The sequence below is a fragment of the Equus caballus genome, chromosome 28 (assembly GCF_041296265.1).
Source record: "Equus caballus isolate H_3958 breed thoroughbred chromosome 28, TB-T2T, whole genome shotgun sequence".
Taxonomy (NCBI): Eukaryota; Metazoa; Chordata; class Mammalia; order Perissodactyla; family Equidae; genus Equus; species Equus caballus.
In genome coordinates, this window is record NC_091711.1 from 31,058,899 (window position 1) to 31,082,792 (window position 23,894).

Here is a 23,894-nt window from a genome sequence, read left to right on the forward strand (position 1 = left end):
CTCTGAATAATTCATATTATAGTTGGCTTTGCACTATAAAGAGCTATTTATTGGGGGAATAACAAGTTATTTATTGGGGGAATAGTAAGATAAGGCAGTAATCTGTAGATTCCTGCTCAGATGTTTTTATAGGTTTGGTTTCTTTGAAATCTAGTATATTTCCTTTTTTTTTTTTTATCACCTATGGCCCTCGTTTATTTTTTTTAACCAGCTCAATAACATATCAAACATCACTTATTAAGGTAGGACTCTTATAAGGGAGTGACCTCTCTTACTAAAACAAAATATACACTCCAAACTTTCAGGAGGTGAAAGCTGTAGAAACAGGGCAGGGACTAGAGTGAGGCACGTGCAAGACCTTGAGAGTAAATGCCTCCTTAAATTCTGCAGCCTGGGCACCTCACTTGCCTCACCCTAGTCCCAGCCCTGTCTGGAAGAAGCTTCTGCAGGTAATGCCTGTCACAATCCATAATCAATCTATAAATCAAAATCGAGGTGAGTTCATTATATGAGCCAGGTCTGAGGACTATAGCCTGAGGGCTTCCTTCCCCAAGGAAGGAAGCACACCAAAGAAGTGGGCTGTACAGAGTGATTATATACTGTCTTGGATCAAAGAGCATACATCACATATGACAGGAATGTCCCTTTCACAACAGTCACAAGATTGCTTTGCTGGCACAGCAAGTTAGTGGACACAAGGTGAACACAGCAGGTCGGTAATTAATCCTTGGTTTCTAGGAAGGAATGCTTATCCTTAAAGAAATGCCAATATGGAGGGAAGCCATATCTCTGTCATGAAGGGCATCATTCTTGTCTTTGAGACATTGGAAATGTTTAAAACAGATGTACAAAGCGCGCTCAACAAGCCACGTCAGACCTTTTTGGAAGAACAAGGTCAGGCCGAATTAGTTTTAAAGCGAATGGCTTCCTTATATACTCCATTATATCCTATTGCTTGTCATTTCTTCATCATGTGGAGTGGTTTTGCTTTGGGATTTGTCCCTTTGATTCCTGTGGCTTTCCTATACTTTATTCCCAAGGAATAAGCTGCTGCTTCTTCAGAATTCTGGTTTATGTGTGGCTGAAACAAGACACTGTGGTGTATGGGAGGAGCTTTAAATCCCACTCGTGGTGTATTTGACCTGGGTGTAAGGCTCTAACCACGTGGGTTTTGTGAAGTTACCGATGTGAAAGCATCCAGTAGACTTGATGATGGTAACAGATCTGGCCCAGAGATTCTCTTCAAACCCCTCTCCCTTCCTGTTCCCCTTAGCACGGAGAGAGGCTGGCATTTTCAACAAGAACTCCAGTAAGTGCTAAAGGAGGTTAGAAAGAAAATTATTCACACAAAATATAAAAAGAAGGAAAACTACCTTTCAAAGTACTATAGGTTTCTAATGTCATGAGAAAGCCCCTTTGGCCCTAAAGTGCTGGCTGGACTGCATTTGTGCCAACTGCCTGCTTGCCTTCCCCAGCTTCACCCTGACTCGTTTCCAGAAAATGGGTGTGCTGTTCTCAAATGCTGGCCTCTAACCAGAACTGAGGCCAAAAGTCCAGGTTGAAACCAGTAAGCCACGTAGGACCCTTCCTGATTGGCCTGAGAATGATCTTACCCTTCCTGGCCAGCAACCGCCTCTGGTCCCTTTCAGGCCTCAGGTGGGAGCCCTCCCTCTGTAAACAAGGACATGCCCATCGGGCACAGGCTCAGAGTAAACAGCGTCTTAACTGTATCACAGGCACATAATATGGGTTCGAGTGGTGTCACATTCATGGTCTATTAGAAACTCCATGAATTTTCTTTTAACAATTACTAGAATCACCCTTCCTTTCTACCTCTTATAAATGCAGTTTCTATTTTTATGGAGAGAGAAGTCCAATTGATGTTTGGATAATGAAAATAATAATTGAAATCTCCCTGTTACCAGCTGACCAATAGTTACTGGTTATGTAATACCTTTTGCATATGTGTCAACTCACACTCAAGGCCATTTAAAGCAAAGAGGCATTTTTTAAGTATAAAAATTCATATATAGGCATTGTATAGGTCTAGTATTTCCTAAATTTTAATTTGGGAAGATTTTTGCTTTTGTGTGTTACCTATACTATTTTTTATTTACTATTTTTCTTTACATCAACTTTAAATCTACTCCTTTTTAAAGACTTAGATTCATTCTAAGCCTTAATATCTGTAAAATCATAGATTTGATAGCTATGCTAGCTATTTTTTAAAAATATATTAATTTTTCCAAAATACATTAAAATAGAGACATAAATAATAAAATGAAAAGTTTACTCATGAATCATCTAAAATTATCTAGTATTATATAACAATATTAATATAAATATTAATATTAATATAAATTATATAATAATAATTAAAATATACTGAGTTCCTTCCATATGCCAGGTACTTTTCTAAGCACTTAATATGTACTAATTCATTTAATTCTCACAATGAGACAGGAAGAGTGATTATTTCCATTTTTCATAAAGGGAAACTGAGGCACTGAGAGGTTACGTAACTCATCCAATTCACTTAGCTGGTAATGGCAAAGCAAGGATCTGGATGCAGCTAGAGTCCAGAGGCCACACTCCTAAGCACTCTGCATGGAGCCTTCCCTTTGGAAACCATTACCTGATAGGAGACAGTTACATCTCCAGTTGATTTTAGTCATCTAGTTATTTAGCTCCCATGGTAGGTACAGATTTTAAAAACAAAAACGTGCCTCGTACCTTTGAGAGGATTATGTTCTAATACGAAGGCTGGGGCCTTGGAGACTATCTATGTAGCATTTTCATTTACAGAAGACCTAAGAAGTTTGTCCAGTGAGCAGAGATATGCTCATTGATCACTTTCTTAGTCTTGCCTTTTCTTCTTTTTTCTGATGTGTATGCTCTTTCAAGCATGCATAGAAAAAGAGGATTGATACCCAGGGTGAACAGTTGATCTATAAGAGTGTTCTCTCTGACCCAGAGTTATTTTTGTAAAGATTGGCACCCGACCTAACATGTGTGGCCAATCTTCTTTTTTTTCCTTCTTCTTCTCCCGAAAGTCCTGCAGTGTATGGTTGTATATTCTAGTTGTAGGTCTTTCTAGTTGTGGTATGTGGGATGCAGCGTCAACATGGCTTGATGAGTGGTACTGTGTCCATGCCCAGGATCTGAACTGGCAAAACCCTGGACTGCTGAAGCAGAGCACACAAACTTAACCACTCAGCTATGGGGCTGGTCCCCAGAGTTATTTTCAAGAAGAACAGTTGCCTTTTGGTCTGGTTCAGATCTCTGGTTTCTCTGACTCTATAATGAATAATAGCATTTTATAATTCAAGTAACTAGAAAAAAGTAAAATTTCCCAAATTCTTACTTTTTTTTTTTTGAGGAAGATTAACCCTGAGCTAACATCTGCTGCCAATCCTCCTCTTTTTGCTGAGGAAGACTGGCCAGAGCTAACATCGTGCCCATCTTCCTCTACTTTATATGTGGGACGCCTGCCACAGCATGGTTTGATAAGCAGTGCTTAGATCCACACCCGGGATCCAAACCAGCGAACCTCAGGCCACCAAACCAGAATGTATGAACTTAACCTGTGCCACTGGGCCGGCCCCTCAAATTCTTACTTTTATACAGCTCTTTTTCAGTGGCGTAACTGAAAAGCAATTTAAACTTATTAGTGGAGTGTTTTGTTTTTTTTTATGACTAGGAGTTATGATTGATTCTTAGCAATTATTTTGTTTTCTAAAATAAACTTATATAATCTTTCTTGAAATCATGTAAGACTCCTCATTAGTAAAGCTATTACTTAAATTGTGGTATATCCACATAATTGAATACCATGCAGTGATTTACAAGAATAAAGTAGAGCTTGATGTTTGGCCTGGAAAGATTTCTGTGACATATCGTTAAATTCTGATCTTAAAGCATACAAATATGAAAATTATATAATTAAAAACTTTAAATGTTAAGAATCCAATATGACCTGGAGAAGTTCTACCTTTTGGAATATAGAAGTCTTCTATACAAGTCTTCTGATACATTGCTTATGTCAACGTTCAAAACAGAAACTAGTTTAAGAGGCAAAGCGTTTATTGGGGATCAAAGATTGCAATTTAGGAAGCACAGATTCAGGTAGAAACCCAAATAGTGTCCCACTGGGGAGTAAAAGTCAGGGGCTTTTAAAGGCAAAGAAGGGAGGTTGTATTACAAAGAATTTTAATTGGAATCGGAGGCAGAGAGCTAGTCTTGGCTAACCATTGATTGACTATTGATTCTATCATCAGAAAGTCCACAATCCTCAGTCTTTGTGATCAGGATGTCTGTTCTCCTGCTGACTTCTCAAACGGTTGCTGGTAAAACAATTGCCATTTTGGCCCAGTCCAGAGTTCAAGATGGCAAGGCAGTTTCTCTGGAAAGTCACTTCCATCTCTGTCTTAAAATGGCTCCACTCAAGTCAGTTTTGACACTTAGGACTCTATAATTCATCATCCAAGTCTACTTTTTCCATGCTTACATTTAAAATTTTTGAAAATAACTTCACCTGAAAGCTAGAATTGAGCTGGGGTGGCTCTGTAGATCTGCTTCCTCCAGAAGTCTGTAACTACCTCTGGGGAAGACTCCTGGAAGGAAGCGTGCCTCTGTGCTGGGCCAAGGAGATTTTCAACCTGAACTTGTTTTGCAGAGGTAACAGGTTAGAAAAGAAGTTGAACATTTGCAAACTATTTCGCAGCTTCCAGGTGGGAATGGAGGTGTTGACAGCAGGGAAAAGAGAAGATAGGTCGGGCTCCTGAGGCCTTGGGAAGACTGGAAAATGAGTGACCAGGTACTGGTGAACCAGTATGCTTTTCTTTTCTTTTTTTTTTTTTTAAAGATTTTATTTTTTCCTTTTTCTCCCCAAAGTCCCCCGTACATAGTTGTATATTCTTCGTTGTGTGTCCTTCTAGTTGTGGCATGTGGGACGCTGCTTCAGCGTGGTCTGATGAGCAGTGCCATGTCCGCCCCCAGGATTCGAACCAACGAAACACTGGGCCGCCTGCAGCGGAGCGCACAAACTTAACCACTCGGCCATGGGGCCAGCCCCAGTATGCTTTTCTTAAGGAAGGAAGCCTCACGTGGCTCGCAGCCATTTCCCAGGGCTCCCTGCACTTGAAATTGCATTGTGTGAGCAGGAAAGTGCTTCTCAGCGGGTTGGAAGGAATAGGGGGTCTGTGACATAAGAACCCAGGTGAGGAGCTCCATCCGGTCTGTAGCCTGCAGCATGACAGATCTCATATCGCAGGGCAAGTCAGAAGACCCAGACCCAGTCTAGCTGCTTGTGCTGATGTGAGTGTCACCCCTCCCTAAGGTTCACTTTCATCTTTAATAGAAAGAACATGATGCCTGCCCCGTCTCTGTGAATTGCTATATCAAATAAAATAATGCATAAAAAAATGCCCTTTGTTGTACTGTTTAAGAAACGTTATTACCTTTCCAATCTTCTCTCTTAGAATTACCTGTGGATCTTCTGTTCCAGAAACACGGATCTGGGCACTTACTCTGAGTCAGCCTTTCACTTTTAGGCCTCTTGCTAGGTTTCTGCCTGGACCTCCTCTCTCTCGTCCCTGTTTAAATTCCCCTTGTCTGTCTTTACCTATTTATACTATAAATCTTGACTCCTCTAGTATCCTAGGGAAATAGTTTTAAAGAAGTGAGCCAGTCTTCATTTCTTTTCTAAATGAGGGGCAGAGTCACCCCAACTGTGGTGGCCAGGAGTACCCAAATTTATTTCAGTATAGATTTCCATTGATGCCTTGACCTTTAGATTTGCCTGCAGCCAGTCTCCCAGATCAGAGGTCAGAATTAAGCTTTTATTAATGTGGCTCTTTGGGAGTGCTTCTTGAGAAGCTCCACATTTTCAATATTAGAAGGTGCTGTGCATAGAATGGAGAAATGGAATCTCTCTCAGGTAGGTGACTTACTTTCAGAAGTTTATCATTTAGGGTAATAGTATTTGATGGAAAATAGATGGTAAGAAGAAAATGACTTTTTATGTTATTCCAGAAATTTTAATAACTTCAGCTTGTATTTACTTAGAAGATTGAGGAATGGGAGAACAGTTTGATTGGATATTTGTAGAAGTACCACATAAACCATACATGGGTTGGTATTTTAAAAATTATATTTGCCACGAAAAGTATGCAAAACACAATTTAATGACAATAGCTACCTTTATTAGCACATACTATGTGCTGGGTTCTGTGTAAAGAGCTATCTTAAGGATTTTTTCATCAGATACAGTGTAAGTATTATTCACATCTTACAGATAAAGTAACCAAAGCTTAACTGACTTGCCCAACGTCACTTGGCTATTAAATGACAGAGCCAAGGACTCAAACACAGATCTAACTTAAAAACTCTAGTTCTTAACAATTTTGCTTTCCTTCCTCTCTAAGACATAGAATTCTGGGTTGACCATTGCTACCATCACACAGGTCTCTGAGGAAGTGGAATACATTTATAAAGTGCTGAAAGAGAAGAATGGTTGTTTTAAAATCTTTTTTTCTCTCTCTTGTTCACATTGGATTGTTTCTATTAATCCCTCTTCAAATTTACTGACTCTTTCCTTTGTCGTTATTGTCTGTCCTTCGATATGTAATGTGTCTTTTTTCTCTGGCTTCTTTTATGATTTTATTACTGGTTTTCATTAATTTGATTATGATATGCCTTAGTGGGTTTAAAAAAAAATATTTATTCTGCTTGGAGTTTGTTGAGCTTCCCAGATAGGAGTTTCTGGATTTTATCAAATTTGGAATTTTTCAGCCATTATTTCTTTTTATATTTTTCATGTCCTACCCGCTCTCTTCTCTCCTTCTGAGACACCAATTACATACGTGTTAGACTGCTTTCTGCTGCCCCACAGGTCACTGAGGCCCCATTCAATTGTTGTTAGTCTTTTTTCTTTCTGTGCCTCATTCTGGATAGTTTCCAGTGGTAGTCTCCCAGTTCACTGATCTTTTCTCCTGCAGTGTCTAATATGCTGTTAAGCTCATTTAGTATATTTTACACTTTAAACATTGTATTTTTCATTTCTAGAGGTTTTACTTGAGTCTTTCATGTTCTCTTCCACCTTCTCGAGCATATGAAGCATATTTATAGTAACTTAAAATGTCCTCATCTGCTAATTCCATTATCCACGTCATTCCTGGGTCTGATTGTATTGATTGATTTTACTGCTAGTTGTAGATCATATTCCACTGCTTCTTTGAATGGCTAGTAATTGTTGATTGGATGCCAAACATTGTGACTCTTACATTTTTGAGTACTAGATATTTTTCTTTTAAGATGTACTTTGTGTTGGCTGTAGCTAAGTTACCTAGAATCAGTCCAACCCTTTTGAGGCTGGATTTTAAGTCTGTTAGGGCTGTGCAGAGAAGCCTTTAATCTAGGGCTAATTTATCCCCCCTGCTATGGTAATACACGTCTGAGACCTCTACCCAGTCCCCTAGGTATACTAGGTCTTTCAGCTCTGCCTGGTGGGAATATCAATGATCCCAGACTCGTGTGGGCTTCAAGAATTGTGTGGCCTTGAGCTTTCCAGTGGTTCTTTTCCTGGCCCTGGCTAGTAGTTTTGTCTCATTCAGGCACAGGTCAGTTCTCAGCCAAAGACTCAAAGGTACCCTTCTGTAGATCTCCACAACTTGTGCCCCTCTGCTGTGTGGCTTCCTCTTCTCCAGTGCTCTGCTTCACAAATTCTAGCTTCCTTGACCTCCCTGAAATCTGCTACATTTCTCCTCAACACAGCAAGATCTCTGGGCTCTGTTTGGGATCCCCATTCCTGAACTGTAGCTGAGAAACAGCCTATAAGCTGTAGGCTGGAGCAGTCATAGGGCTCATCTCATTTGTTTTGCTTCTGTCAGGAATCACAGTGCTGCACTGCCTACAAAGTCTGAAAACTGTCGTATCCTATATTTTATTGCTTTTCTGGTTATAAACGGTGGGAGAGGAAATTCAGTCCCCCGATACTCCATCATGAATGGAAGCAGGGGTTTGTGGTTTGTCTTTGAGGTCTTTTTTCATAGCAAAGACTTACTGAATAATTTCAAATCTAGTGCCATATATGAATAGTATTATATTAAAAGAGCTGTGGACTAGGAATCAAAATCAGGTCCTAATCCTCGTTTGGTCATTTAACTTTGTGCTTCTCACAGTATGGACTTCTATGACCCTCTACCGAGATGACTTAGAGCAATTCATTTGACTTCTCAATTTAATTCTCATCTGTAGAAGGAGGATTATGAATGTCCCTGATAATATATTGAGATAATATAAAGTGTGAACACAAGAAAATTTGTCAATTGGCTTAGATTGAGCTATTTTCAAACAGAAGCTTGCTTATTGTCACTTAACGGACTTTATTATTTTCATTTATTTTTAGGCACCATACTGGACATACCTTTTATGTGCACTAGGACTCTTTATCTACCAGTCACTGGATGCTATTGACGGGAAACAAGCCAGAAGAACAAATTCTTGTTCGCCTTTAGGGGAACTTTTTGACCATGGTTGTGACTCTCTTTCCACAGGTAAGTTAGTAGAGGTTTTTATCTGTAAGTGATTTGGTGTTTTTTGAATGATGGCTTAAAAACTAAAATGAACTGAGCTGTTTGAGTTGTCAGTTTTTTGGATAGGGTCCATTTGGGAGCAAACTTGCATAGTGTATTTTAAAAGTATGTCCAAGAATTAATTTTTTTTAGTGTACCTTATTTTAATGCCAAGATTACATACCTTAAAATTCAGTATTTCTAAACAGTACGTGGCAGTTATTTCATTACAATTTTTAATATTTAATCGTTCTTAAACCTTGTTTCTTTCAGTATTTATGGCAGTTGGAGCTTCAGTTGCTGTTCGCTTAGGAACTCATCCGGACTGGTTGTTTTTCTGCTCTTTTATTGGGATGTTCATGTTTTATTGTGCTCATTGGCAGACTTATGTTTCAGGCGTGCTGAGGTTTGGAAAGTAAGTATGTGTTTTAAGTTGTATGTTTTAAAATATAACTGAATTAATTTTCACACTCTGTCATACTTCATTTACCCATAGTAAGGGGGACAAAGCTTCAATCAGGAATTTAAATTATCTTTTAATTTATTGGAGCATTCATAAATGCTACACCTTAATTTAAGTCTTTTAGGTATTCTGCATATTATAAATAGTTACATATTTGATAATAATTTTATTTTTTTCTCCCCTTCTCCAACTTACTAGCCCAAGTTTACATTAGACAGGAGAAAGATAAGGGACCTGAATAATATAGAAAAAGGCTATGCAGTACTCAAATAAACAGCATTTGACTTATGTAATAAAATAATGAGCTGTGAAATCTAAAGGTCCCTTTTGGTCAAATCTTCATATGCCCAAAATGTGGGACCCCTTACAATAGTCACCACCAACAGGTCATTGTGAGATTCTCAGCTGTGGTAAACGATTGGTGAGATAATGTAAAAGCATCTTGTAAATGTTAGTGCTGAGCATCAGATGATGCGTATGCCTCTGATGCCTCTTTCTTAGACACCAGGAGATGGTGCACAAAGCACAAAGCAGGAACTCCATTCACTATTCCTGTGTCCCTTTAGCCCCCTCTCTGCCACTTTAAGAACTGACTCCCACTGGCTCATTGTCAGCTCTGGCTTCCCATGTCTGCTCATTCTTTATAGCCTCACTTTATTGCTGCATAGGAGAAACAGGAACTCTGAAAAAAAATCTTTTTTAATGATAAATGAGAGGAGAAGCTCAAAACTATGGATCGTTTAGCAGAGGGAAGGCCGTAGGCCATTTTTCACATTGATTCTGAATTATGGAATAATTGTGGCTACCGCCTATTGAGCACTTGCGTGTTTTGGGCAGCGCACTAAGTGCTTTCCATGTGTGATCTCACTTGTTCCTCACACGAACCCTGTGAGCGTGTTACCTCCACTGTATACATGAGGTGGAGAGTTCTGTAACTTCCTCATACTGCTAGGAAGTGCAGAGCTGGGATTAAAACTCAAGTCTCTTTGACTGCAAACCCCACACTGTTAATGACTGCTGCTCAGTGCTATGGGATCAGCAATGTATTAGATGCTGTGGAAGCATACAAAATGCATTTTTTCTTAATCCATGTTTTAGGAACTATATAGTACACTGCATTAAAGGGATGAGATAATGCTTATGTGACACAGTCTGTAACCAAGTGTAAATGACTTGCTTTAGGTTTCCAAAGCACTGAAGAAATCCTAAGTAAGGAGAAAGTAATTGCAGGCTGAATTTGTTTAGGAAAGCTTTGAGGGCAAACGTGAGTCTTTAGTTGATTCCTTACCTACTGGTCAAGAGCCCAAGGATCAAAAAGCCTGGCTAAAAATTCAGTTCAAGGCAACTGTGTAAAATTCAGCATCTGTACCTGATTATAGATTAAGATATGCTGAAATAGAACAAGTAGCTTTGCAAAGTCTCATGCATTTTAGTTAGTTTGCAGAGCTTGCTGTGGTAAACTGGAAAAATGTAATAATGCAATTTTCTGATTTATTATTATTGTTTTTATTTAATGACTTAGGCTTTACCTGGTTGGCTTCTAACTTCATTAAAAATCTTTCTGAAATGAATTAGTTCACATTCCTGGCCTAGTTGTAAATTTTATACTCATTTGCTATTGATTGAGAGCCTAATGTGTGCCTAGAACTGGAGGTACAAAGGTGAGTCATTTGTTGATGGAATATGCCAGACAGATTGGGGTAAAAGCATTCTAGGCAGAAGCAGAAGGAAAGAACTCAGAACATTAGGGAAATGGCTGCTGTGGCTGAGCACCAAGCATGTAGGGAATGGAGGAGATCCTGCAGTGCCCCGAGGGGGGCGGCCATTTAAAATACTAACTCTCTAAGGCAGAGATTCTAAGCAGTAGATGTTTCCACTTTGCCAAAGTAAAAGTATCATGGAGCATTGAGTAAGACAGATTAATGGCCCAGCTTAAAACTACAGGAAGGATCCATATGTAAGACATCAACCAAGCCTCTGGAAATGCTTACAAACTGGCTCAGTATCAATTGTCTGTTGGCTAGGATGGATTTCCTGAAAATCTGTCCATTTTTGAGAGGTTTGATTTTTATAGTATTTATGTTATTGTAATACAGATAGATGAAAGCAGGCCAAACAATCTCAGAATATACTGTGGAAATTTGTTTTATGAATATATTCTTGATTTAAGCCTGTTTTATGTGGTTTCTCTCTTTTTAAAAAACTGAATAAAAAATATGCCAAATGATAGTTTAATTGGACTACAAAGCTTAAGGTTTTACTAATTTTACTACTTAATTTTTTCCAGTTTTCAAAGCCCTTCAAATTATTGCTTCTGCTTTAAGTATACTGGTTAAAAGCACAGGCTCTAGAATCAGACTGGGTTGAATCAAATTCTGGCTCCAACATACCAGTCATTTGACCAGAAATAAGTTATTTAACCTCAGTTTCTTCATCTGTAAAATGAGAATAATCATAATTATGTTAAAGGGTTATTGTGAAGATTAAATAATAATGTGTATAAAGGACATAGTACAGAATCTGGAGAACAGAAGTACTCAGTAAATAAAGTTAGCATTGTCATGTCATGCTCTCTCTTTTTTTTTTTTGGTGAGGAAGATTGGCGCTGAGCTAACATCTGTTACCAATTTTCCTCTTTTTGCTTGAGGAAGATGGTTCCTGAGCTAACATCTGTGCCAGTCTTCCTCTATTTTGTATGTGGGATGCTGCCACAGCATGGCTTGATGAGTGGCACATAGGTCTGTGCCCGAGATTCAAACCGGCAAACCCTGGGCCACCAAAGCAGAGTGTGCGAACTTAACTACTGTGCCACCGGGTTGGCCCCATCTCTTTTTGTTTTAATTCAGTTTCTTTTGTATATTTACTTTCTCATGAGTGACATTAAAAAGTAACTCTTACTAAAAGAAAATCAGTTGTCTAATGTATTAATCAGTGAGTTACTGATAAGGAACTAATTTCATAAGGAAATAAACATACATACAGCAGAAATTGAGTGAAAATGCATTTGATGATGGAAGGTCAACATAATTTATTGAGTGATTTTATTGAATACTGATGTAATATTTATACAATGAATTTGAATAAATATTTTTGCAATATTTATACAAATATTTATTTGCATCCAGTCTATGCCAGGGCCTGTTCTAGGTGCTAAGGCAATAAGAGTAAACAAAACAGACAATCCCTACCTCCTTAGAGTTTAGCGTCTAATATGGGAGACAGACAGTGAAGTGAACTAAACAGGTAAATACTGCCTATAGTGTGTTAGGTAGTGGGAGGTGCTATTTGTCAAGTAAAGAGTCTGGGATTTTACCCCTCTTCAAGCTACCAAGGAGGCCTGTTAATGTTTCACGGATGCTGGCAGAAGACACAGAACTCCTTGGACAGAGGCAGAGGACAACTTTATTACTCAGGGCAAACGCAGTAGCCAGAGGTTCATGTTCATGCCAGGTTCGAGTGCCCCAAGTCCCATGGGGGCCACGCAGGTAGGACTAGATGAATGCCTACATGTACAGTGGATTGCATTATGGGAGAGGAACACTGAGGGATCTGTTGCTTTTCTAATAAGCAGAAGCAAGCTGACTTCTGAGGGAGACGTAACCTCACCCTTCAAGGTTGCTCACTGCATACACAACCCTGAGGAATGGCCCCGGGAAAGAGTGCTCAGGATCTTGCATTCGTGGCACACCAGCAAAAGCGTGTGGGGATGCTCAGGGTCCCAGACTGCCGCTCCTAATCGTAGCAGGGAAGGAAGAGAGTGATTAAATACTATTCTATTTTTCTTATGAATGTAAAAATACTGTCCTATACTGTTTCATAGAACAGAAATAGAAATACTATTCTATTTTATTTGTGGATATATTCATTGTTATATGTTTTATCTCTTGAAAATATATAGATTTCAGTATAAATATAAATTTGTTACCTTGAATTATGTAATTTAAACCAGAAAACATTAATGACTATTTTTAACTACAATTTTCAACTGTTGATTAAAGATTTTTTAATCAGTGACACATCAGTTAGTATTTTCCTTAGCATAGTTAGTAGAATAATTTATAGGATTACAGTTAAAATCTGTTCCTATATTTTATTTAATTTTATTTTGCTGAGGAAGATTCGCCCTGAGCTAACATCTATTGACAATCTTCCTCTTTTTGCTGAGGAAGATTTGCCCTGAGCTAACATCTGTTGCCAACCTTCCTCTATTTTGTGTACGTGGGTTGCTGCCACAGCATGGCCGCTGATGAGTGGTGTAGGCCCATGCCCAGAACTGAACCCAGGCTGCCGAAGCAGAGCATGCCAAACTTAACCACTAGGCCACGGGGCTGGCCCCAAATCTGTCCCTATATTAATGCTTGCCATGTGAGATGAGGCTTATCTTATTTATAGCATGTTTACTCCCATGTAGCAAGGGTCTTGTGTAATTCAATAGAGCAAACAATGCTTAAAGCTTAATTTTAAAATCTAAACCAAGTCCAGTGTTAATTTGTATTCTGTGATATTTTGTTATATACACGTGAATATTTACACTCGGTGTTAATTTTCTTTTCTTTCAAAAGCCTGGGAATTTCCATATGGTATTAGGTCCTTTTTTCAAAAATTTGTGGTAAAGGACTAATTTCTCCTCCTTTCCTCTGCTGCAATCCATCATGGACTAATAAGAGGCAATTTAAAAAATTAAACAGACTCATAAAATACAGTCCCCAATATTTCATTTGACTCAGCAGATACAAAATTACTCTGTCGGATTACCATAAAAGTTTCTAAATGCTTACTCTCAATTTCTTTACTTATCTCATTGCCGACTGGTAGCAGACCCTGGACCACACTTTGAAGAGAACTATTGTAGACTGTCCTCTATGATAAGTTTGGGAGTTAAGGATATACCTGCAACATCTCCCCAGTATCCATCTTTTGGAATTTTTAAAGGTTTTTTTTGATCCAGTTTTTAAAAACTTGGACTCATTGATGAGTTCTCTAAGTTTGTAAATTGTTATACAGAATATTCTTTTGTTTGTCTAACATATCTTTCAAACTTCAACTGTCTCTTCATAGTTCAGATATTTGAGGATTTTGTGAGTGATTCCATCCTTTTTATCGTATCCTTTCAGCTTTTTTTTCCAGACTCAAGAGGTATTACTTATTTAGTTTATCCTTAAAAGGCAGAGAGAGGGAGAATGAAGCTTTGAATTTAGTTTAAAATCAGTTGTGTGAATGATGCATATGTGAAGCCAGGGTTCCTAGCTCAATCCCCATGTGTGTCATTTAGTTCATTGAGAGAAAGTTTGTTCTGTAATCTCTATCAGCTTTCCTAGTTGCTTCTAGTCACTAGTCACCCCCTGGGAAAATTATGGATAACAGTGTAATTCTACCATGGTTACTGGAAAAAGAGTGCAAAATTCTAATAATGAATCCTAAGTGTAGTAGGAAGAGTGTTGACTTTGAAGTCATTTTCCTATAGCAGTATCCAGATATTCCAATACAGGCATGGGAAAATCATTTCAATTTCCCCCTCCAAAAAACAGGAATAATTTATAGCTCATAAGACTCATAATAGATGCTCACTAAATGTTAGTACCTTTCCCCCTTTTTCTCCACAAAGTACCATATGTTATGTTATTATGTTTACCTTTTTCAACTAACTTGACTATTTCTCCATGTGACCTGGAGGCCTTGGTTTGCCTGCCACTGATCTTACAAATACCAGATGTGCAAATACTGGATTCATATTTTCCTTTTATTTGTGGGTTAATTTTAAGTTCACCTTTTCTTCCTAAATGCCCCCAAAATAACTCAGTCAAGAAGTCTTTTCTTCCATACTGATTTTATTTTATCATCTAATCCCTACATTTCTTATATTTGCAGAGCAGTAAGTATTCCTCTAGCATCTAAAGACTCTGGGGCATCCAAGAGGAGATGTAAAGTAGATAGACAGATATAAAAATCTGGAGCTCCAAAAAAAAAGATGTAAATTTGGAGATATGGATTTAGAGGTCATTAGCATATAGATGGTGGTCTTAAAGTATAGATAAAATTGTTCAGAGAATCTAACAGGAGAAAAGATGGAATTCTGGAAACTGAAGCATTTAAGAGGTGGAGAAAGAAGCAATCTAGGAAGGAGCCTGAGAAGAGCTTCCAGCAAGGTAGGAGAATCAGGAGAGAGGATGAAATAAGTAAAAACATAGCAAAGCATTTCAAGAAAGAGCGAGTGATCAGGTTTTTAAATATTGCAGAGGAGTTATGCAAGATAATAACTGAAATGTATCCCTTAGATTCGACTAATGGAAAGTCACTGTTTACCTTAAACAATTTTAGTAGAATAGGGCCAAAAACCAGACTACAGTGGATTAAGGAGCAAATATGAAGAGAGGAGGAAATTACAAATGTAGACTACTTCTTCTGTTAACCAGTTTATGGAGCAAAGGAGAGAGGAGTCGATAGCTTCAGAGGATGAAGATTAGAGACTGATGTTTGTTGGTTTAGTGGTTTTTTTTAACAGAAATTTAAGCATGTTTATATATTAAGGGAAAAGTGTCTGTAGAAACCAAAAAACTACAGTGACTATTAGTACTTAATAAGGAAAGCTGTAGGAATTTTCTCTACTTTTTAAGTGAGATTGACTTGGGAGTGTTTAAGAATTTGCCCTAAATCATCTGGTTATTTTATATTATTATAATTTTTCCTGATTAAAAGAGTAATACATAATTGTTATAAAAAAAATTCAAACTTTACGGAAGTACATAAAGTAGAAAGTAAAAGCCTTCTGTAATCTCAGTGATAACTGCTATTAGCAATTTTATATATGCTATACAAGTTTTTCCCTGTGCATAGACTGTTTACCTATATGTAGCGCATGTTGTTCTGCAGGCTTTTTCACTCAACAGTGTAGTCAACTGATAATTCAGTGATAGAACTAAAGGTAAAAATAAGCCTATAGAGATGTTTACATCTTTGATATTTAATAGAGGGTTAACCTTCATATTCAGGAATTTGACTTACAAACACCATTTCTCTTCTTTGTGCTTCCTCTTTAGAGTGGATGTAACTGAAATTCAGATAGCTTTAGTGATCATCTTTGTGTTGTCTGCATTTGGAGGAGCAACAATGTGGGACTATACGGTAAATCTGAATATTTAATTTCATATTTACGTATTTTAAATATTTAGGAAAAAAATTACATTGTTAATTTTCTTTAGAAATCCTCGGCATTGTATTTACTATTCATTCCATTTCTTAACCTTTTCCTTCATTTTATAATTTTCCTATCCTGTATACCTTACGGCATACTCCCCTACGTGTGAACATATTACCACATAGAAGAAAACGACCCCATTTCCCTAATACCAAATTAAACACACTAGTTGAACTACCTTTTCCAGACCAAAGTTCATCTCATAAAATAGATATTTAAAAAAGTAAATTCAGTAAAACATTTTATGTTTGAAACTTGTCCCTCAATATTAGGGGAAAAAAGTTGTTAATTTGCTTTATAATCTACTATGAGGTGAAGTTTCCCATATTAAGGAGTGTTTTTATTTTCTGATCGGTGGGTGACCTCATATTTTGATAAAAGTTGACTCTCAGGAGGCCACTGTCATAAATTCATGCTTTTGCATAGGAAGAAAATTTATGAAGAAACAAATTATTGAGTCTCTGTAACCTGAGTTACAGCCTGGCTGACTCACAGCCTCATGTTCATGAAATAAGGAGAATAATGATAATATCAATAGCCAACAACTGACATTTATTAAATGTTTATTATGTTCTTTCTAAACATTTTACTATCACTGTTTCATCTGACCGTCAAAACAGTCCTATGAAATAGATGCTATCATTATTCTGTTTTATAAATAAGTCTTAGAATGATTAAGTAATTTGTCGAAGGACACACAGCTAGTAAGTACTGGAGCTAGGAATTAAGCAGACTGATTCTACACTCTGTTTTTAATCACTAAGCTATATGCCTCCAGTAAAAATAGTAAGAGATACTCTTACTATTGGATCCAGCGACCATGCTCCTTGCTATTTACCCAGTTAAGTTGAAAACTTATGTCCACACAAAAACATGAACACAGATGTTTACAGCAGCTTTGTTCATAATTGCCAAAACTTGGAAGCAACCAAGATGTCCTTCAGTAGGTGAACAGATAAATAAACCATGATACATCCAGGCAATGGAATATTATTTAGTGTTAAAAAGGAAGAACTATCAAGCCATGAAAAGACATGGAGGAACCTTAAGTACATATTACTTAGTGAAAGAATCCAATCTGAAAAGGCTACATCTTGTATAATTCCAACTATATGATATTTTGGAAAAGGCAAAACTATAGAGACAGTGAAAAGATCAGTGATTGCAAGAGGATTGGGGAAGGAGGGATAAATAGACAAAGTACAGAGAATTTTTAGGGCAGTGAAATTATTCTGTATGATACTGTAATGATGAATACCTGTCACTGTGCATTTGTCCAAACTCATAGAAAGTACACCACCAAGAGTGAACCCTAATATATGTAAACTGTGGACTTTGGGTGATAATGATGTGTCAGTGTAGGTCCGTGGATTGTAACAAATGTACCACTCTGGTGGGGGATCTTGATAGTGGGGGAGGCTATCTGAGGGGGAGGGCAGGGAGTATATAGGAACTCTGTACTTTCCATACAATTTTCCTGTGAACCTAAAATTGCTCTAAAAATTAAATCTATTAAAAAAATAGTAAGAGATTTCTCTGTGGCAGTTAATTTCATAATTGCCAATTACAGTTCATATCACTAGGCTCAGAAATAGACTTTGAGCAATTTTTAGGTAGTGATACATTCCCCAGGACATTCACATTCCTTCTCATTTTGTAAGAATAAATAACAGAATCAAGGATATGATACTGTAGGCCTCTAAAATATACTAGAGGGATGCATTGTGTCTTTTATGGTAGCTGCGCAGCTAGTACCCATAAGAAGGTGAATGTGGATCTAGAGGCAGTTAGACAACTCTGGTCATTAAGTCAGATGTGGTTGTCTTAAATTTGGAATTCTGATTTGGTTATAATGGGGAAGAATTTAATCTTAAAATCATTTCATTCAATGTTTTGGCAATACCATAAGAAGAAAGCACACCTGTTTATTCTCACTAACAAGAATACTTATTTTAGATGTAGACTTTCTAAATTTGTTAATCTGCAGTTTCCACAAATTTTAGTTCAGTATTTCAAAGTCTATTTTCAAACCACAATAGCCTACAGCTTTTGGCAATTCATTGTTACTGTTTTTTAAATCCTTTGCTGCCTTTGGAAGTTTTCTTGAACAGCAGTTGACCAACAGGTAAATATACTGCTAGAGATTTAACCCTGGATATTAACTACACAAAATTTTTGCATGCACACACATCGTGATATTTGTCACATTCATGGTCCACATCATGGTGTCTGACTTTCCTGTGATGCTGCCTTTTAGAGGTACTGAATTCAAGTGAAATACCCTTTTTCATGTTTCCTTTAAGTCAGATGAAGTCTTGTGAGATTAAATGGTTCATCACAATTATGTAAGTAGTCTTCACTGAATTTGGTGGATTCATTTTTCACTTAATGAATAAAACCATTAAAAGAAAAGTTCTCTCTTCAGGCTACATTCCAGAAGTTAAGGTTTGATTATAAGAAAAAGGATATTATACAGAGCCATATCATAATGTTTACTATTTAGGAGGAAAATAAATTCTGTTTTCTTAATGATTTGTTTCTTTCCTCTACCCCTAAAGATACCCATTCTAGAAATAAAATTGAAGATCTTTCCAGTTCTTGGAGTAGTAGGTGGAGCCATATTTTCCTGTTCAAATTATTTCCATGTTATCCTCCATGGTGGTGTTGGCAAGAATGGATCTACTATAGCAGTAAGACATTAATTTCATTATCATTTAGTATTATTTTTATGATAAATTTTCTTATCACCAGCTACAGAGATACTAAAAATACACCAAAGTTCAAGAATGGGGAAGGGAACTAAGTATCTTAAAGTATTCTTTTTAGGCACATAATACAAAAGCATTTTTAAAACAGTTTAGACTGATGAGAAAGCATTTTTCCTCTTTCTACAGCCTTTCTCTGAGTTGACTTTTCTGACATTCCATTTAATCATGCACCGTTTCATTACTGTACATAATTAAGAGTTGCCATTTGTTTTCTTGCATGTTGTGCCTTGCACTAATAGAGGAGAAGAGGATTAGGAAGTGACTTTCTGACTGAACAGCAGGAAAGCTGCCAAATTCATGGTTTCGCATATGGGGCAATTTATTGCCCATGAAGTAAATTTTATTCAAATTTCACTATGTTTTAAAAAACTATTCTAATATTTTAAAAGGTAAAATTTTTTACCTTAATTCTTGAGTGGGTAAAACTTGTGTTTGTATAATTTACACTAGCTCATGCTGTAACACTTTTGTATTTATTCATATTTGTTTTTTAAAACTTCTTCAATACTTTCATGTGGGAGTCAGAATTCCTGCCAAGTTTTTACACAAATATAACATAATGTCTATGTTTTTAAAAAACATATTGTCATCTTCCAGTAGTTGAAAAAGAAAAGTACTTATTCCAGTGATGCCATCTTCTATCAAAACTTTGTTGGAATGCCTTTTTAGAATTGCTTTAAACTACAGCTCATTTTCTGTAATTTCTTTGGTGCTAGTTCAGAATTGCTGTCTTTGAAGGATGGATTTGATTTTCAGAGAAAGTCAAAGTCATTTGGAGCCAGGTCTAATAAAGAGTAGTAATAAACATGAAATATCACATTTTTAGTAAAGAAAACGTCTCATTTTCTTAAAATACCTATAAATTGACTCTCAAGACAATTTCAAAGGAATCCACATAATTCATAAATTATCAATCTTTATGAATAAATTTTATATATAATTCAAAAGCCAAGTATAAAACTAATTTAGATACATAAGTTCTGATATGTTTGGAAAAATTAATTTGTTACTTTTTGAGGTGTTTTGTCAGTTGACCTCAGTACACTACTCTGAGTAAGATGCTTAGGAATACTTGTTGCTTGACCATGGATGATAAAATAGAGCACTAGCTGGAATGTGAGTAACACTAAAGAAAATAAGATTTAATGAGGATCAATGTCCACATTAAAGAATATTTTACTAAGAAATAATTGATTACATGTTTAAAGGAAGATAAGAAATCAAACACTATGGGTAAGAAGTAGTTGATTTAAACTCTTAAGCTGGTGGTTTTCCACCTTTTTAGTAGCAGATTTTCTTGAATAAAGTCTATAGGACCATAATATAGATAAAAGCACTATTTTATTAGTTTAAATTTTTATAATTTATTACTATGTACTATACATAGTATTTTATTATGTATAGGATATTATAGTATAGTATTATTACTGTAGTTTTATATTAAGTTCTAATTTATATCATGTAAACTTTAAAAATAAGAATAAGGCTGTTTTAATGAACACATTTAAATTGGTGGCTATAGATTTACTGTCTTAATACCAAATTTATTTCACTACTTTGTTTAGAATAAGCAGTGCTGAGAGAATCCTGATTCACATGGATAAAAATGTTAATGGCTGGATCGTACAGTGTTACAAAAGAGGGCATTTGCAGTCTAAATGCAAAAAAAAGGGCAGGGAGGGTGTTTGTACAGAGATAATCCAGGGCAGAATTAAACTGCTCCTAATCAGTGATTAAGGTATTTTGTAAAATTGGCAGGTTAAGCTTTATTTCAGTATCTGCACAAAGATATGTTAACTTAGCAATCCAAGTGTCGATGGCCTTCAGCATGGTAAAATTTGGTACAGAATAAATCATTTTGTTACTTTTTAATGGTTATTAGTTCAAAATGTGTGTGTATATAAAATTGGAATCAAGTATCTGTGACACTGTATTACCTCTGTGTAACCCTAGGGCTCTGTGGATGTTTGAAAAGCATAGCTAAGGTCTATATACTCCTTTAAACCATACACTACATCATAGTCTTCTTTAGGTCTCTAGTTCCTAGCACAAAATAGATGCTCAGAAAATGTTTGCATTGTCGTAAATGAAATGTTAAAATATGATGCTGATTTTCTGCTTTATCCCTTAGGGCACCAGTGTCTTGTCACCTGGACTCCACATAGGGATAATTATTATACTGGCAATAATGATCTATAAAAAGTCAGCAACTAATGTGTTTGAAAAGCATCCTTGTCTTTATACCCTAATGTTTGGCTGCGTCTTTGCTAAAGTCTCACAAAAATTGGTGGTAAGAAATTCTTTTAATTTACGATTCATGGTGTAAATAATGTACTTAGTCCTCAAACATAAAAGTGGAAACTATTTCATACAATGGGTAGGTTTTTTGTGATGTTATCATTATAATAAATAGTTAGCTATTTGTGCCCCAAGTAAAACTGTGAATGAGTTAATGTTATATTCGGGGAGACAGCCTCTTACTTTATAGTAAGTTCTTTTAATTATTTGTTTAGTTATGATTATCAATTATAACTTTCTGATACCAAGGATTTTAAATATTGGAAACTTTAATAAGCTACCCAGTCATGAATTTGACAAGTTTTAAATTCAGTATTCCCATATCAAATGTGAGATTAAGTGGTGTCTTTATCCTTATTTGTCTTAATAGTGAATTAAAGTTATAATTAATTCTGTCCTGAAAATAAAAGCTGAAACATTTAAAGTTTAATAATGAAATTTTTTTTTTTTATTCTTTTTTATAGATAGCTCACATGACCAAAAGTGAACTGTTTCTTCAAGACACTGTCTTTTTTGGCCCAGGTCTTTTATTTTTAGACCAGTACTTTAATAATTTTGTAGATGAATATATTATTCTATGGATAGCAATGGTAAGTTCTTTTCTGCTAGGATTTTTATTTATTTCTAACAGATATCAGATAACACTATGCTTGAGTCCTTTCAATGAGATATCAGGTGGCCTCACTCTCTGGTCTATACAGTAAATGTTTCTGAACATTTAAATTACTTCTTTTAAGCTGTGAATTGTTTTTTATTGTATGTAGAAATGGCCCACATATCTGGAGATCAGGCTTTCAACAACTTAAACCCTTAAAAACACGACTATATACTTTAAAAATAACTATATCTTTCTCCCTCCCCAAAAACAGTGTAAAGATGTCAAAAATCACTTCACTCTGCCCAAAGGACTACAAACAGTAGTGTCTTTTACTTAATCAAGCTTGTTAGAATTATTCCCAGCTCATAGCAGGTAACAGGCAAATTAGAGTTAGTGTTAGTAAAGGTAGGCACTTATTGCATCAAGAATGGTCAGCTAATATTGAGGAAACGAAATGGAACAGACAATACTATCATGTAAAAGATTCTGGGACCATTTTGTGCTAGAAGTAAGCAACCCTATATATCTGTATGGCCCTTGAGGATAGTACATAATTTATATTAATAAAGATGACTCATCAAGCAAAAGTTTAATCTTCGTTGATTATATCCTGCTTATGAAAGTGATGTGGATAATACATACATTAATTTCTATTCAAAATGATTATAAAATATAGTTATGGTGCTTAAGAGAGAAGCTTTAGCCCTCTGAGGAAAAGAAAATCAGTGTTGGTAATACCTTAATCACAAAAGTGGATAAAGGAAGCATTAAATTTTTTATTTTATTGAGACATTTTCTTTATGCTTTGTCTTCAACTATTGGTTGTTCTGAACAATTTTGCTATATTTTTCTCTACTTCTGGACCTCACTGGCCTTCACTAAATTGTTAGTGATATATAAACACATATTAAAGTGCACTTAAAGAAACCCTGCAGTGAATTTTTTGATAATTTCTGTAATATTACACTTTTTGTAAGATTTAGGCATTAAAAAAACTTTGTTCTGTGCATCGACCACTGGAATACATCTGGTGATCCTTTATAATAAGCTAGGTTCTATAGTATTATACTTTTTTTGGAGTAAATTAATAACTTAGTATCCATTCCTGGTCCATTCAGAAGTCTTCCCTTCTTCAAATGGTAGTGAGATGTAAATCATAATCCTTGAAAGTTTTTCAGGCAATATTCTAAAAAGTACTTGAAAATCAAAACAATTTCCTTCAATTTGCTATCAACTGTAAGTATTTTTAGGGCTCCAAAACAACCTAAATTTAAGAAATAGGGGGTGATTATTCAAAATACCTGAAAATTCAATGTAGGGTTTCTTTTAGTGAACTTAAATATGTATTACAAATGGAATTAACATAATTAAAATGTCAGGTGTTAAAAGTTCAAGCACTATTTTGTACTGAGTGAGTTGGCCTCCAGTGGTGGAGATTATGGTAAGGAATAATCAAAGTGGTGGAGATTATGGTGAGAAAATCACATTCAATTTTTCTTTAAAATACTATGTAGACCATAAATAAAAACAACAATAACATTATGTGGAGCAAACAAAACATATGTGCCCTTTGGCATCCTTAGGGAAAAGATTCTTGCTTCAGAGAGAAAAGGGTCAGGTGGAGCTTTTCCCCAATGGGTGAGAATTCTCTCTCCATGACAGAGCTTTGAGGCTCCTTTTTCTGAAAGGAAGCATTTGTCCCTGGTCTCTGGGAAAGTTTTTAAATAGTGTGCCTTCCTCCTTAATTTTGTATACAACACAATTTTGTATATGCCTCCCCTCAACTATAGTGTCTTTTCCAGGCCTTTACTTTCTAAAACTAGTCTCAAAGGAATAAGAAATGTATATGATGGAATGATTTCATTATAATGACTGATGGCTTCTTCTAGTAGAAAATTTGTGGCTTTGTTGCACCCCAGAAAATTGAAAAAATGTGGAGTCAGAAGACTTGAGTTTGAGTTCTGTTACTTTCCAGCTTTTGTATTTTAGTCTAGGCCTT

General features: G+C 36.1%; 1 protein-coding gene across 3 annotated transcripts in view; it reads left to right on the forward strand.

Moving 5' to 3' along the window:
• Positions 1-23,894, forward strand: part of CHPT1 (choline phosphotransferase 1) — a 31,321-nt gene that overhangs the window by 4,389 nt on the left and 3,038 nt on the right. For all 3 annotated transcript variants that reach the window (XR_002804772.2, XM_023631618.2, XM_070254033.1), the window contains exons 2-7: positions 8,408-8,555; positions 8,847-8,988; positions 16,074-16,158; positions 18,790-18,921; positions 21,131-21,289; positions 21,762-21,887. Coding sequence is in view for 2 of the 3 variants with exons in the window: in XM_023631618.2 (XP_023487386.1) it covers positions 8,408-8,555; positions 8,847-8,988; positions 16,074-16,158; positions 18,790-18,921; positions 21,131-21,289; positions 21,762-21,887 (792 nt within the window). In the remaining variant the exon portion in view is untranslated. The remainder of the gene's footprint in view (positions 1-8,407; positions 8,556-8,846; positions 8,989-16,073; positions 16,159-18,789; positions 18,922-21,130; positions 21,290-21,761; positions 21,888-23,894) is intronic.